Source organism: Grammomys surdaster, unplaced genomic scaffold (genome assembly GCF_004785775.1).
Source record: "Grammomys surdaster isolate TR1022 unplaced genomic scaffold, NIH_TR_1.0 126118, whole genome shotgun sequence".
Taxonomy (NCBI): domain Eukaryota; kingdom Metazoa; phylum Chordata; class Mammalia; order Rodentia; family Muridae; genus Grammomys; species Grammomys surdaster.
In genome coordinates this window covers 1760580-1774988 of record NW_021620926.1, presented here as the reverse complement: position 1 = coordinate 1774988, position 14409 = coordinate 1760580, and the positions used below count along the sequence as shown (strand labels likewise).

Sequence of the window (14409 nt, the reverse complement as noted above, 5' to 3'; positions counted from 1 at the left end):
ATCTCATTATGGATTTCTAGTCCATTCAGGCTTCAGTTGTTTTATCCTGGAGTAGAAAAAACAATTAAAAGGATTTCTTGCATTGTTCTTATGTCTCTGAACACTAGCAACAGTTGTTATTAATGAAAATATGCCTTTTGACACTGGTGTCAGCCTCATGTAAAGAGGAGTAAGGTCTGGTTCTCCTAGGGAATCCTGAAGTATGCATGGGGTTGACTGCTTGGATCCAAACCAAGCTTCTGAGCTATTGCACTTTTGCATAAGCTACATATTCTAGTAGCCTCATATGAACAAAAGAAACTGGATAAATGCAGTGAACAAAAATTGGAAGTAAATAGTAAGCAATTTAGTGTATCTAATGAATTTGCATATAATTGTGTTCTATTCACAGTGGCTACACAGACCTCTTTTAGAGGGAAGGCTGAGTTTAAATTATGAATGCTTCAAGACCGACTTTAAGGAACAAGATGCAAAGACTCTTCCCAACCATTTGTGTACTTCATCATTATTGAGCAAAATGATCTTAACTGCACGGACAAAGAAAATAGCCCTAGGAAACAATGTCCTTGAGAAAATAAGTAAGTATCTGCGAAGGTTAAGGTAGACACCCTAGGATCTTGTTCGGTGTTCAGCATAGTTTGGTTTAAGTTTTATTTAAACCAGTTACTTTAGTCAAACTGCCGTAACATCAGAGGAAGGCGATCCTGGGTCATAGGCCCTGAAGAAGTAGGTGTGATGCCAGGATTCTGAAATACCTCTTGGGTGTTGAACATATATGCTATTTATTACACACATGGTTCTAAGCATTTTACTGGCAAGTAAGGACTCAAATATTGAATCTCAAGATTTAGAACTTCAGCATATTTCCCCATTCATAGTATTGTAGGTATGTCCTGTATGCAGTAGTATTCAAGATAAAAATTTTTCATACATTTGAGAGAATACATGTTCTGTGAAAGAAAGGCGAAACTTCATTTGGCTATTGAATGCCACATTTAATCTACTTTGCTATCTGTCTAAACATAAGACTAGAAGTTGATTTGTTCTTGTTGTGTTAAGCTGCTGTATTATTTTAATTTGTTTGTGTACATGTGGGTACTCCCGGAAGCCAGAAGACCATTTCACATTCATGGATGCTAGTGTTACAGGCAGTTTTTTGTGGGTTGACACGGCTACTGGGAACTGAACCCAGGCCTTAAGGAGATGCAGCACTAGCTTTTAACTAGTGAGTCATCTCTCTAGCCCCTTGTCCCACTTTTTTTTTTTTTTTTTTTTTTTGAGACAAAAATCTGCCTGCCTCAACCTACCAAGTATGGAGATATTTAATCATTGTCATTTTTCTCTATTGATTGATTGATATTTTTTGAGATTGGGTCTCAGTGTATAGCCATAGCTGGTCTATAGACCAGGCTGGATTCATACTCAGAAAGATGGACTTGGCCCTGTCCCAAATTGCTGGGATTACAGGTCTGAGCTACTATTTCCAGATAAGGGATATTTAGTCTCCTTCTCAGTTCTCAGCTAAATGCTGTAATTGTTTTTGCTATTTAATGGGTGTTTGTTAAGGTAGGATTAGATTTTAAGACTCCTGACTCCATGACCCACATGTAATTTTACATACATTTTGACTATCTCTGTGCTAAAACCGGTGATTGTGAAGTTTGTGCTAGACTCTTGGTTCTTTTATCCTAACAGTCCTAAGAGATTTAATGCAGAGCAGTCTGTTACTGGGACACATGGTTACTTTTTGTTTGTTGTTTTGAGACAGGGTCTTATTATGTGCTCTGGCTGGCCTCACAGAGATCTTCCTGTGTTCACCTCCAGGGCAGGGATTAAAGGCGTGTGCCACTGCACCCCCCCATGTTTACTTTTGTAGTTTACACTGGATCCTGTTTTTGCCTAATTGGCATGAAGCTCTTGTCTGAGGTCTTGGAACCTCTTAGGTTTTTTTCCCTGTGTTTTTGTTTTTTTAAGATTTATTTTTATTTTTAGATATATGTGTGGGTATGGGTAGGTATGTGAATGCACATACTCTCAGGCCAAAGAAGTTGGACTGCTGAAGTTGGAACTATAGATGGCTGTGAACTTACTGAGATCTGCCTGTCTCTTCCTCCTTAGTGTTGGGATTGAAGGTTTGTGCTATCTCCACTCTTGGTTCAGTTTTTTTTTTTTTAACCTTTTATAACTTGTCAGCTGCACTACAGTAATAGCTAGCTTTTTTTTTTCATTTATTTATTTACTTATTTATTGAATTATTTTATTTACATCCAAATGATGCCTACCTTCCCAATCCTCCCTTCTCGAGTTTTTCACCCCATCTCATCTTCCCTTTGCTTCTGAGAAGGTAACCCCACCTACCCCCTTCCATCTCCCACCTCCTCCTTACCCCACCACCCTCACCATCCCTCTTCTCTGGGGAATCAAGTTTCTACAGGATTAGGCACATCTTCTCACTGGGCCAGACAAGCCAGTCCTCTGCTATATATGTGTGTGTGTGTGTGGGGGAGAGGTGGCTGGGTGTGGGGAGAGCCACAGACCACCTCTTTGGTTGGTGAGTTAGTCTCTGGAAGCTCTGAGGGGTCAGGATTAGTTGATAGTGTTGTTTTTCTTTCTTTCTTTCTTTCCTTCCTTCCTTCCTTCCTTCCTTCCTTCTTTCTTTCTTTCTTTCTTTCTTTCTTTTTTTTGTTTTTCAAGATAGGGTTTCTCTATATAGCCCTGGCTGTCCTGGAACTCACTCTGTAGACCATGCCTCTGCCTCCCAAGTGCTGGGATTAAAGGCATGCACTACCACTGCCCGTGTTGTTTTTCTTATGGGGTTGCAATTCTCTTCAGCTCCTTCAATCTTTTCCCTAACTTCTATAGGGTTCCCTGACCTCAGTGCAATGGTTGGCTGTATCTGCACCTGTCTAAATCAGCTGCTGGTAGAACTTCTCAGAGGACAGCCATGCTAGGGTTCTGTCATACACATACTTTTGGGTCTGGATTACCTCACTCAGGATGATATTTTCTAGTTTCATCCATTTGCCTGCAGAATTCATGATGTCCTCATTTTTAATAGCTGAATAGTATTCCATTTCATAAATGAACCACATCTTTGGTATCCATTCTTCGGTTGAAGGACATCTAGGTTGTTTCCAACTTCTGGCTATTACAAATAAGGCTGCTATGAACATAGTGGAGCATGTGTCCTTGTTATATGTTAGAGCATCTTCTGGGTATATGCCCAAGAGTGGTATAGCTGGATCCTCAGGTAATGCTATGTCCAATTTTCTGAGGAACTGCCAGACTGATTTCCAGAGTGGTTGTACCAGTTTGCAATCCCACCAGCAATGGAGGAATGTTCCTCTTTGTCCACATCCTCACCAGCATCTGCTGTCACTTGAGTTTTTGATCTTAGCCATTCTGAGTGGTGTGAGGTGGAATCTCCAGGTCATTTATGTTTGCATTTCCCTGATGACTAAGGATGTGCTTTTCCACCATTTGAGATTCCTCTTTTGAGAATTCTCTGTTTAGCTCTGTACCCCATTTTTTAACTGGGTTATTTGGTTTCTTGGAGTCTAACTTCTTGAGTTCTTTACATATTTTGGATATTAGTCCTCTATTGGATGTAGGATTAGTGAAGATCTTTTCCCAATCTGTAGATTGTAGTTTTGTCCTATTGACTGTGTCCTTTGCCTTATAGAAGATTTTCAGTTTCATGAGGTCCTATTTGTCAATTGTTGGGATCTTATAAGCCATTGGAACTCTGTTTAGGAAATCTGCCTGCCTCCCCCACCTCCCAGAATGGGTTCAAGGCTCTTTCCCACTTTCTCTTATATTAGATTCAGTGTATCTGGTTTTATGTGGGGGTCCTTGATCCACTTGGACTTGAGCTTCCTACAAGGTGATAGATATGTATCAATTTGCATTCTTCTACAAGCATACCACCAGTTTGACCAGCACCATTTGTTGAAAATGTTTTCTTTTCCACTAAATGATTTTGGCTTCTTCGCTAAAAATCAAGTGTCCATAGGTGTGTGGGTTTATTTCTGAGTCTTCAATTCTATTCCATTGATAGACCTATTTATAGAATCCTTTTAAAAAGTGTCTCTCTTTTTTTCTTCCTGAGAGTGTCTGTCCTTAGCTGAAAGGCAGTTAAAAATGAACTCTCAGCTTTAGGACCAGCCCTGTGGAGGACCTTAAACTTGGTAAGGTGGTGTGTACAACTGTAATCCTTACAGTAGCAAGGTAGATATTGGAGGGTCAGGAGTATCAAGTCATCTTCAGCTACATAGTGATTGTTTAATTTGGGCTACTTGAAACCCTAGATGTAGAGGAATTTTAATCCATCAACATGGCTGCTCTGGCAATGGATCACATCCAAAGACCTTCTAGGATGATGTGATCTGGCTAGAAGGACACACCTTTAATCCCTTTGTCTGAAATACAGACATACCCTTCAAACAATCAACTAATCCATAACAATGTAGGTAAGTTTTTTGTAGAAGAAAGCAGCCATGTCTGAAATTGATGTCTAATCGAGAGGCAGACAAAGTGATAGGTCAGAGGAATATTTGACAGAATGAGTCAGAGAGAAAGAGAGGAGAGGAGAGGAAAGGAGGAGGAGGAGGAGGAGCAGCAGCTTTTTTTCAATGTCTAGTAAATTAGGCTCTGTTCTGAAGAGGAGTGGTATTTGTTTTGATATGGGGCCTCATAAGTTACCATGTTGGACTCTAGTTTCTCCCACCTCAGCCTCTCTGGTGCATGGGACTATAGGTACATGACACAACACCCTGGGGTTAGAATTTGGGTTAGGGTACTATTTAATGACAGACATCTGTTGTCACTTTCATTCTTTCAAATCGCAAAGCAATTGGAAAACCAGCTGCCAGCTGTTTTTATGAGTGCGCACAGCTATTAGAATTGGGTAACTTGTCGGGCGGTGGCGGCGCACACCTTTAATCCCAGCACTTGGGAGGCAGAGGCAGGCGGATTTCTGAGTTTGAGGCCAGCCTGGTCTACAGAGTGAGTTCCAGGACAGCCAGGGCTACACAGAGAAACCCTGTCTCGAAAAACAAAACAAAACAAAAAAAACAAACCAAATCAAACAAACAAACAAAAAAACGAATTGGGTAGCTGGGTGAAAGTGCTCCAAAGGCTAGCCACCATGTCTTCTGTGTGCTGAGAATCTATGGTGGCTGTGTTTTCTAGCAAGCAAAAGTGAAAGAAGAAATAACAAGTACCCGATGGAAGTAGCAGATAGCAAAATGTCCTCACACTGAGCAATCACCACATCCAGAGAGTAAACAAAAGGCAACATCTTCAAATTAAGTTTATAAATATCCAGCAGAAATCAACTGAGTAAGCCCAGATGAGGCATAAGTTGAGTTCCTGTTGAGCTTTGGTCAGAAATGTGTCGCCCCAATAAGGCTTGCATATAAAAGAATGAATAGCATCAAATATCATCAAAGCAGGCACATAAAGTCATCTATCTGCTATTAACTCAAGGAGAGACCCAGGGGGAGCATCATCACATCATCTTGATCCTCTTCATGGATGAGCAGCTAGTGCCCTTTTCCTATTGCAGGTGTTTTTTAGGATGTGGGATAAACAATAATTACGTTGTGTAAGCAGATTGCTTTCCCTGTGATCTTACCGCCATGTTTTCAGTGCCCTCAGCTGCTTACCAACTTTCTCCTTAGTACAGAGTTAGGAAACCAGCTTGTCCCACGACAAGTCTTGGAGGAGACAGGGGAGAGCCTGAGAATCAGCCTTCCACATGCTTAGATAGTACATGACAGTTCGTTCTGTACACTGTGTGCCTTTGATAACTGGCTGTGTCCATTCTGTTAGTTGCAGAGCTGCTGTATTCACTGCAGTGGTGTGAAGAGCTCGACAATCCGCCATCGTTTCTAAGTGGATTTTGTGGAATGCTTCAAAAAATGAATATAACTTACAGCAACTTATCTGTACTTGGTGATACTTCCAGCCTCTTGCAGCTGTTATTTGACAGGTAAGACTCTCTTTCAATTTGTTTTTAAGCTGACTTTCCCTTCTGTAAGATGTAAGCCCAGTTTCTGTTTTTGCTTCAATCAGAGCGTTGATCTAAATCCGTTTAAATAGTATCTTAGTTTGGGTTTTACTGCTGTGAAGAGACACTATGACCCAGACAGCTCTTATAAAGGAAAACATTTAATTGGGGCTGGCTTGCAATTTCAGAGGATTTGTCCACTATTCTCATGGTGAAAAGCATGACAACGTGCAGGCAGACATGGTGCTGGAGAAGGAGCTGAGAGTTGTACATCTTGATCCAAAGCCAGCAGAAGGCAACTTTACCATACTGGGTGTAGCTTGAGCATAGGAGACCTTAAAGCCCCGCCTCCACAGGGACACACCTCCTATTAGTGCCACTCCCTATGGGCTAAGCATTCACATGAGTCTTTGGGGGCTGAAGATATTGTTTTAATTTGTTACATATGACTGATCTTCCCATTTCTTTCAAATTAAATTTGATTGTACCTGTAACTTAGATGTTTCTTAATATTGTAGCTATGAGTTTCTCTTCCTCAGATGAGGAAAATGGATTATGAAAATAGTTCTTATAGCATTATGGTAGTTAGATGTTGAATGACTTTTTGTTTGTTTTGGCTTACCAATAGTCTGAATATGCTTTACAGTATGAGGGTATCAGATTTCCTCTGGAACACTGGTCCATACTAACACAACTAGCTGGGCATAGTGATGCAGGTGGGAGATAGAGGCAGGCAACCTGTGTCATCTTTCTAACTAACCTATGAGTTAGTTAGAGCCAGTTTGGTCTGCATGGCAAGATCCAGGTAGCTAATTCTACATAATGAGACCCTGCCTCATAAAAGACAAAAGAGAGGAAAAGAAGAGAAAAGCCACCACCAGACACTCACAGCTCCCTCTGCATTTTATAGTGCTTCTTTTCCTTCACGGAGACTCAGTTATTCTCTGCGAGACAGCCCTTTCCCAGATGTGGCTTCTGGTCTTCCAGTTAGACGTTTACGGCATCTCTCTCTCTCATGGGATCTTGAGGTGCTTTGCTGTTGCCTGGGAGTGAGAGCTCAGTTCAGTTGTGAAGAACTACCTAAACTCCAGTCCTTTGGCTAGTTAGTTGCAGTTGAGTTTGAAGTTTTGGATGACTTAGTGATCCAAATTTATTTAATTCTATAGAAGGAATCCAGAGAATCAGTGGTTTAAAGTCTTAACAATTTTCAGAATGATTGGTCCAATCTCTATCTGTATATCTGTATTTAACATTCATATTTTGCCTCTTTTTTTTAGATCTAGAAAAAATGGCACACTTTGGTCTCTTATTATTGCTAAGTTGATCCTTTCCCGAAGTATTTCATCTGATGAAGTAAAACCATATTATAAAAGAAAAGAAAGGTATTCTTTTTGTTTTGTTTTTGTTTTTTCGAGACAGAGTTTCTTTGTGTTGCCCTGGCTGTCCTGGAACTCACTCTGTAGACCAGGCTGGCTGGTCTTGAACTCAGAAATCTGCCTGCTGCTGCCTCCCAAGTGCTGGGATTAAAGGTGTGCACCACCACTGCCCAGCTGAGAAAGGTATTCTTAATTATTATGTTTCCACTCTGCAATTTATTATTAGAGTAGGTTACTTTGTCCATCAGTGGTTAGTGACCAGTGTAGTGCATCAAAAAAGCAAGGTTTGGGAATGAGGGATTGAATTGAAGCGAAGTGAGAACTGAAGACTGAGAGACTTTCGTGCCTTTGACTGGAGACATGTTTGTCTCATTGTGCTGCCCTGGTTCACCTCGGTAGACCAGGTTGCCTCCCTCGACTGCTTGAGTGCTGGAATTAACACCGTTTTGTTGTTGTTGCTGTTTTTGTCCTTTTTTGAATGAAGCATTTCTTTCTTTCTTTTTTTTTTTTTCTTGGTTTTTCGAGACAGGGTTTCTCTGTGTAGCCCTGGCTGTCCTGGAACTCACTCTGTAGACCAGGCTGGCCTCAAACTCAGAAATCCACCTGCCTCTGCCTCCAAGTGCTGGGATTAAAGGCATGCACCACCACTGACCGGCGAATGAAGCATTTCTAACTTGACGCTTCATGAAATTTTATACTTATTTCATAAAAAATTTTATTAGCCTAAATTTCTCGGAATTTCTTTGGTAGGGAGCTAGAAAGATGACTCAGTAGTTAAGAGCACTTGTTGCTCTTTCAGAGGACCTGGATTCAGTTCCCAGCATCCATGTGATGGCTCACAACTATCTGTAACTTCAGATTCAGAGGATCATCTCTGAAGGCACCAGGCATGCAAGTGGTGCACGAAGACAAAACACCAGTACACATAAAATAACATAAAATAAAATACAAAATACAAAAAAAATACAAAATAAAATATAACATAAAATATAATAAAATAACTCTTCCGATAAGAAAACTTTGTTTTTAATGTACCACCTTATTTGTTGTGTGGCAGTGGAAGGAATTGCTCCTCCTTTTTCCTTTTGTTCCTTCTTGGCCTCCTTGCCCTGGCCTCCTGCTACTTTCCCCCAGACTCATTTAACACTCCATTTCATGTGTTTGCATACATGGATGTATGTGCACCATGTGTGTGCCTGGTGCCCATGGTGTTCAGAAGAGGGCATTTGGATCTCTTGGAACTAAGGTAACAGCCTTGTGGGTGCTGGGAACTGAATTGGGTTCTTCTGTATGAGCAGTAAATGCTCTAACCCACTAGGTCATCTCTGTAGCCCTCCTCTTTTCTTAAGTAAAGGACCACTGCATGCCAGAGTACAGGAAATGTATAAGACAAGCAGATTGTGGGTATGCTGGGAAGCTCAGCTTTCTGCTTAGTGTTTGGCTTAGGCTTACCAACAAACATTTTGAATTTCTGATTTACCTAGAATGCTGTGTGAGCTAACTAGATTTTAGTTTCTTAAATCTTATTTAAAAATTAAGCAATTTTATTTGAGGTAGATTGATTCACTTATAGGAAGTAATAAAAGAAAAAACAAAAAATAAGCCTTACTGATGTGTATGCGCTGTTTTACTCACTGGCACCATTCTGCATAGGCCATTTTGGGTTCTTATTTGTTTAGTGTTTTTGATGTTATACATTGATCGCATGACTTTGTGAGTGATGCACAAACATATCCCACTAGTATGCCGTTTGCAGTCCAGCCCATTGGTATAACAGTAAAAGTTAAAAATCATCATACCCTAGAAAAGTTATAAATGTTCATTTCAAAAATGAGAAATAAGCAGCAAAGATAAAAAGCAACAAAATAAAAATAAAAAAAATAAAAACGTGGAATTAGCAGCTATCAGTCTAATGGGTCTTTTTTTTGGACAAGTATTTAGGCATTGAACTTATTTTCCTTTTGAATAGTCTGAATAATATCATTTTGTGAAATAGCTATCCACATAGAATAACTATAAGTAATATTTTCTCTCTAAACAGTTTCTTCCCTCTAACAGAAGGTAATTTGCATACCATTCAAAGTCTCTGTCCGTTTTTGTCTAAAGAAGAAAAGAAGGAATTTAGTGCTCAATGTATACCTGCTTTTTTGGGTTGGACTAAAGAAGACCTTTGCAGTATTAATGGTAAGTTGCTGGGCAACATTCTACATTTTAATTATTTCTTGCAATTAGAGAAGGATTTTTTAGTATGTGAATACAAAGGTACAAGTGGTAGAATGTCTGTGAGCTCCTTTCTTTCCTCCTTGTAGTTCTGTTACCTGTCAGATTGGTAATTGTTCCAACAAACTCCTGCATGGGTGTGGTGAATGTGTTTGAACAGAAGTGCTATAGCCTTGAGAGAACTTATATCCAGAGGTGCCCCATGGTCTTCAATCCCACTTATGGCTGTTTGCCATGTGGTCCTGGGGTACCTAGGGCCTTCTGCATGCTAGACAAGCACTCTGCCACCGAGCTGCTATATTCTCAACCTTCCACCTGGACAGCTTTTTAAAGCTGTGTCTCATTTCTCCCTAGTCAACCAACGGTTGAACATAGAAAGGTAAAAGAATAGTTTTGTAGTATTCTAAAGTTTTGAACTGTGCATTATGTTGGCTCATGTGTTTATTGATTTAATAAGCATCTCCATGCAGTTCCTGTTGTAGAGAGACAGACAGAAGTCATGCTTACATCCCGTTGTAATTATTGTAACAGAGCACCCTGTACTGCTGTGGGAATGGCAGAAACGAGGGGGTTTCCACTGCTGCCCAGTGTCAGTGCTGATTTCCCAAGAAATCCCTTGAGTGTGGTGCATAATTTCCATGTTTGAGCATGTATGCAGATTGGAATGTCCATGTTTGAGCATGTATGGGGATTGGAATGTCCACGTTTGAGCATGTATACGGATTGGATGGAATGTCCATATTTGAGCATGTATGCAGTTTAGAAAGCATTCCTGGCACACAGAATAAGTGCAGATAGTTCACTTTAGCTGACATTTAAGGGAGAAGTTGGGAACAAAGGGTGTTGGAGTATAAGAGGATGGGTTTTGAAATGGTAAGGTCCCCTAGAAGTAAAGTAATGAGCTGGTTGGTGTAACCTCACTCACATAAGCCATTTTAAAGGTATTCATTTGGGCACTACTCAAGAAAGGTTTTGGCTTTCAAAGAAGACTTTGTGTTTCATGGTAGTATAGTTTAAAATGCTTTAAAAATTTTATTTTGCAGACAACACCAGACCAAATGGTTGTGGGGGGGTTATTCAGGGCAAAGGGCAAAGGTGGGGGAAAAGGGATAGAGGAAGATGGTGGAGAAAGAGAGAGAGAAGACAGAGAGGAGAGAAGTAGAGGAGTAGAGGCCTGCCATGACCACGTGGAGAGAGGGGAAAGGGAAAAGGAAGGGGCAAGGGGACACAGGAAAGCTAGAGGCAAGAGAGTAAGAGAGAGAGGAGGGGGCAAGCAGCCCCTTTTATAGTGGGCAGACCTACCTGGCTGCTGCCAGGTAACTGTGGATGTAGAGTTTAGACAGAATACTAACAGTTTGAACATCTTGTAATATAAAAGCTTACCAGAAAGCATATGTGCTTTTTGTGTGAGTGTATTAATTCTATAATTCTATATGTTCTATTTCCTACTTTATTTAATGTTTCACTCTATAGCTGTATCTTTCTTGTTTGTTTTTGGAAGGTAAGTACAAAAGGCCCTTTATATAAAAGTCGAACAGACTCGTGTGAAGTCCCGTGAATTCCCCTCACAGAGAACTCCGTGCTCTGTGGTCTGGCGCACGCCTCTGCCCACAGGACTGACGAGCTCTTCAGTTGACCATAGTAAATACATTTGAGATAGATTGGCTGTATGGAATTTATTGATAGACACAGTCTTGTGTGTAGTCCAGACTGGTCTGGATGCTAGCATCCTCCTTTTTCCTCCTCTGAAGTACTGAGATTGCAGAAGACACATCACACCAGGCTCAAGGTTGTTTAGAAGAGTTAGCATCTTGTGCATTGCATTTTCAGTTTTCCAAAGTAGACTTTTGTTTTATAGATGCTGTTTAAAATGTATTTTCCTTTTCACTCTGATTTTCCATTAGGAGCTTTTGGACATCTTGCCATTTTCAATTCTTGCCTGCAAACCAGAAGTGTAGATGACAAACAGCTATTGCATGGTATATTAAAAATTATAACAAGCTGGAGGAAACAGCATGAGGATATTTTTCTTTTCAGTTGGTAGGTAATTATTCCCATATAGAATGTGGGCCCAGATTCTGTAGTTATACTTAGTTTTTTCTTGAATTAACAAAATATTAGTAGATATTTAAGGCACCATTTATGCATGCCTGGTTTAAAATGGAATACTCTCTAATTGAATGTCTTTGCCTTTATCACAGTAACCTATCGGAAGCAAGTCCAGAGGTCCTTGGTTTAAATATAGAAATCATGCGGTTCCTTTCCTTATTTCTGAAGTACTGCTCGTACCCGCTGGCAGAGAGTGAATGGGATTTCATCATGTGTTCCATGTTGGCTTGGTTGGAGGTAAATGAGCCTGATGTGTCATCACCAGTGTTGGGTCTTTGCACACTCCTGTATGTCTTGACCCTTTCCTCTGTCTTTAAATCATGATTAGTTTCTTTGTAGAGAAAACGTAAAATACTTTGTTTAAAAAAATATTAAAATACTTAGTAGTTGTTCCTGCACTAGCTATTGCTAGATAGACCAGGAAAAGGACAGTGGTTTCATAAGTCTGGGCATCAGATCTCCAAATTGCATTTAAAATCTTCTGTTAACTTGGTTTAATTTAGTATTTACAACCCAGCCTTTTCAGGTTACATTGCATCATGGCAAGGTTTTGGGTTTTTTGTTTGTTTTTGTCTCTTGGGGTGTAATTATTTCTAAGGCACGCTGTGGAATATGACCAAAGTAATTTATGAAGGATAAAGATACTGAGTGGGGAATTAGTGTTCTTTAATGAATGAAAGCAACTAGAAAAATAGTAACTTGTGAAATAGGTCTGAGACAGACAGCGAAGTCAGTCAGGGCTGATGTGGTCCAAGTCTGCTTTTGCCTGGTTACCTGCTGTGTAGCTGTCTCTTCCTGAATTTCTTTATTTTAATGTATTTTAATATATTTTAATGTATTTTAATGTATTGCACTTGGCAAATGCAAATATTATTTTCTTCTGTACTTTACAAATTTAAAGTTCATTTCAGAATAAACTGTTCATTGATAATTGTTAAATTCCTGGTATTTTTGAAAGTTGTTTGATGTAAACATACCTTCTCTTCCTCTTCTTCCTTCTCTTTCTCCTCTGGTTCAAAATGAAGCAGATCTTCGTCCTGTACTGTTTGTGGTGTTCTGGTAGCACCCTGCTTACCTATTTTATTCTATCCTTTCTTTAGACAACCAGTGAGAACCAGGCATTGTATTCTGTTCCACTTGTGCAGCTGTTTGCCTGTGTCAGCTTTGATTTGGCCTGTGATCTCAGTGCCTTTTTTGATTCAGTAACTCCAGATACTGTTGACAATCTTCCTGTAAATCTAATCAGTGAGTGGAAAGAATTTTTTTCTAAAGGCATCCACAGTTTGCTATTACCTCTTTTGGTAAATGCTATAGGTAAGTGCAAAGGGGCATAATAATGATACTTATTGAAAATAAATAAGCTTGATTTCTTAGAGGCAGTCTCTATGCTGCTGCATCATAGTACAGACACAAAATGACAAGAAAAAGATGGCTTGGTATTGAGAAACCATTGCAAGTTAAGATACTATAATTCAGCAAAGTACAGCACTAGAAACCTTCTAGACAACTATTGCTTTTTTAACAAGTGTAGTAGAGGCCATTATAACAATTGAGAGTAACAGAAACATATACTTTACTTCCAGTGAGGACTTTAGTCATGGTTGTAGCTAGTTTTCATTTGGTTTTCTTTTTTTTTTTTTGGGTTTGGTTTTTCGAGACAAGGTTTCTCTATGTAGCCCTGGCTGTCCTGGAACTCACTCTGTAGACCAGGCTGGCCTCGAACTCAGAAATCCACCTGCCTCTGCCTCCCAAGTGCTGGGATTAAAGGAGTGCGCCACCACAGCCCGACTCATTTGGTTTTCTTAAATGACATTTGGTCAACCTACTTGTGTTCTTATGAGTTGTCTGTGTTTCTTCATTTCCATATCAGGAGAAAACAAAGACCTATCTGAAACATCCTTTCAGAATGCAATGCTGAAACCCATGTGTGAAACACTAACATACATCTCCAAGGACCAGCTGCTGAGTCACAAGCTCCCTGCGAGATTGGTTGGCAGCCAGAAAACAAACTTGCCAGAGCACCTGCAGACTCTGCTAAATACTTTGACCCCACTGCTCCTCTTCAGAGCCAGACCTGTGCAAATTGCTGCTTACCACATGCTCTACAAGTGAGACGTCTTTAGTTGGAGAAAAGTTTGCTCTCTAAAACATGATGCATGTTTAGTTCATTTTTTTTTTAATCCATGGAGCCACTCTTCCAGTCCCTAGATTGTATTTTTAATCTTTAAAAACATTAAATGAGACAGAAGACTAGATTATACATGTCCTAGTAATAATAGAGAGGACAAGATTTTAACCATGTCACTGTTGTCCCTTTGTAGTTTGTATTTATACAGTCTTATCTGTAAGTAATTACTTTGGAAAGGAATTATTAAAGGATAGATTCACCACAAAGTATGCTCTGTTGGCCTGTAAGCACAGGTTAGCAGTAGACAATTGGTTATACATGTACTAAAACGATGTTCTGCTTTTCAGACTGATGCCTGAATTGCCGCAGCATGATCAGGATAATCTGAGGTCATATGGAGATGAAGAGGAAGAACCAGCCTTGTAAGGGTTTTTAGCTAGTTTGCTTTTATTTGTTTCTTTCTTTTTTTTTTTTTTTTTGAGTGTGTGTTTGCTTGTGTGAGTGCAGATGTGTGCCATGGTGTGTGTGTGTGTGTGTGTGTGTGTGTGTGTGTGTGTGTGTGTGTG

General features: G+C 39.9%; 1 protein-coding gene across 1 annotated transcript in view; it reads left to right on the top strand.

The window, feature by feature from the left end:
- Ltn1 (listerin E3 ubiquitin protein ligase 1) overlaps positions 1 to 14409 on the top strand; it is a 57957-nt gene that overhangs the window by 24993 nt on the left and 18555 nt on the right. Inside the window, exons 16-24 of the mRNA XM_028756352.1 lie at positions 392 to 578; positions 5833 to 5992; positions 7288 to 7392; positions 9428 to 9570; positions 11511 to 11646; positions 11808 to 11952; positions 12816 to 13029; positions 13586 to 13823; positions 14191 to 14265. Of these exons, the coding sequence (XP_028612185.1) occupies positions 392 to 578; positions 5833 to 5992; positions 7288 to 7392; positions 9428 to 9570; positions 11511 to 11646; positions 11808 to 11952; positions 12816 to 13029; positions 13586 to 13823; positions 14191 to 14265 (1403 nt within the window). The remainder of the gene's footprint in view (positions 1 to 391; positions 579 to 5832; positions 5993 to 7287; positions 7393 to 9427; positions 9571 to 11510; positions 11647 to 11807; positions 11953 to 12815; positions 13030 to 13585; positions 13824 to 14190; positions 14266 to 14409) is intronic.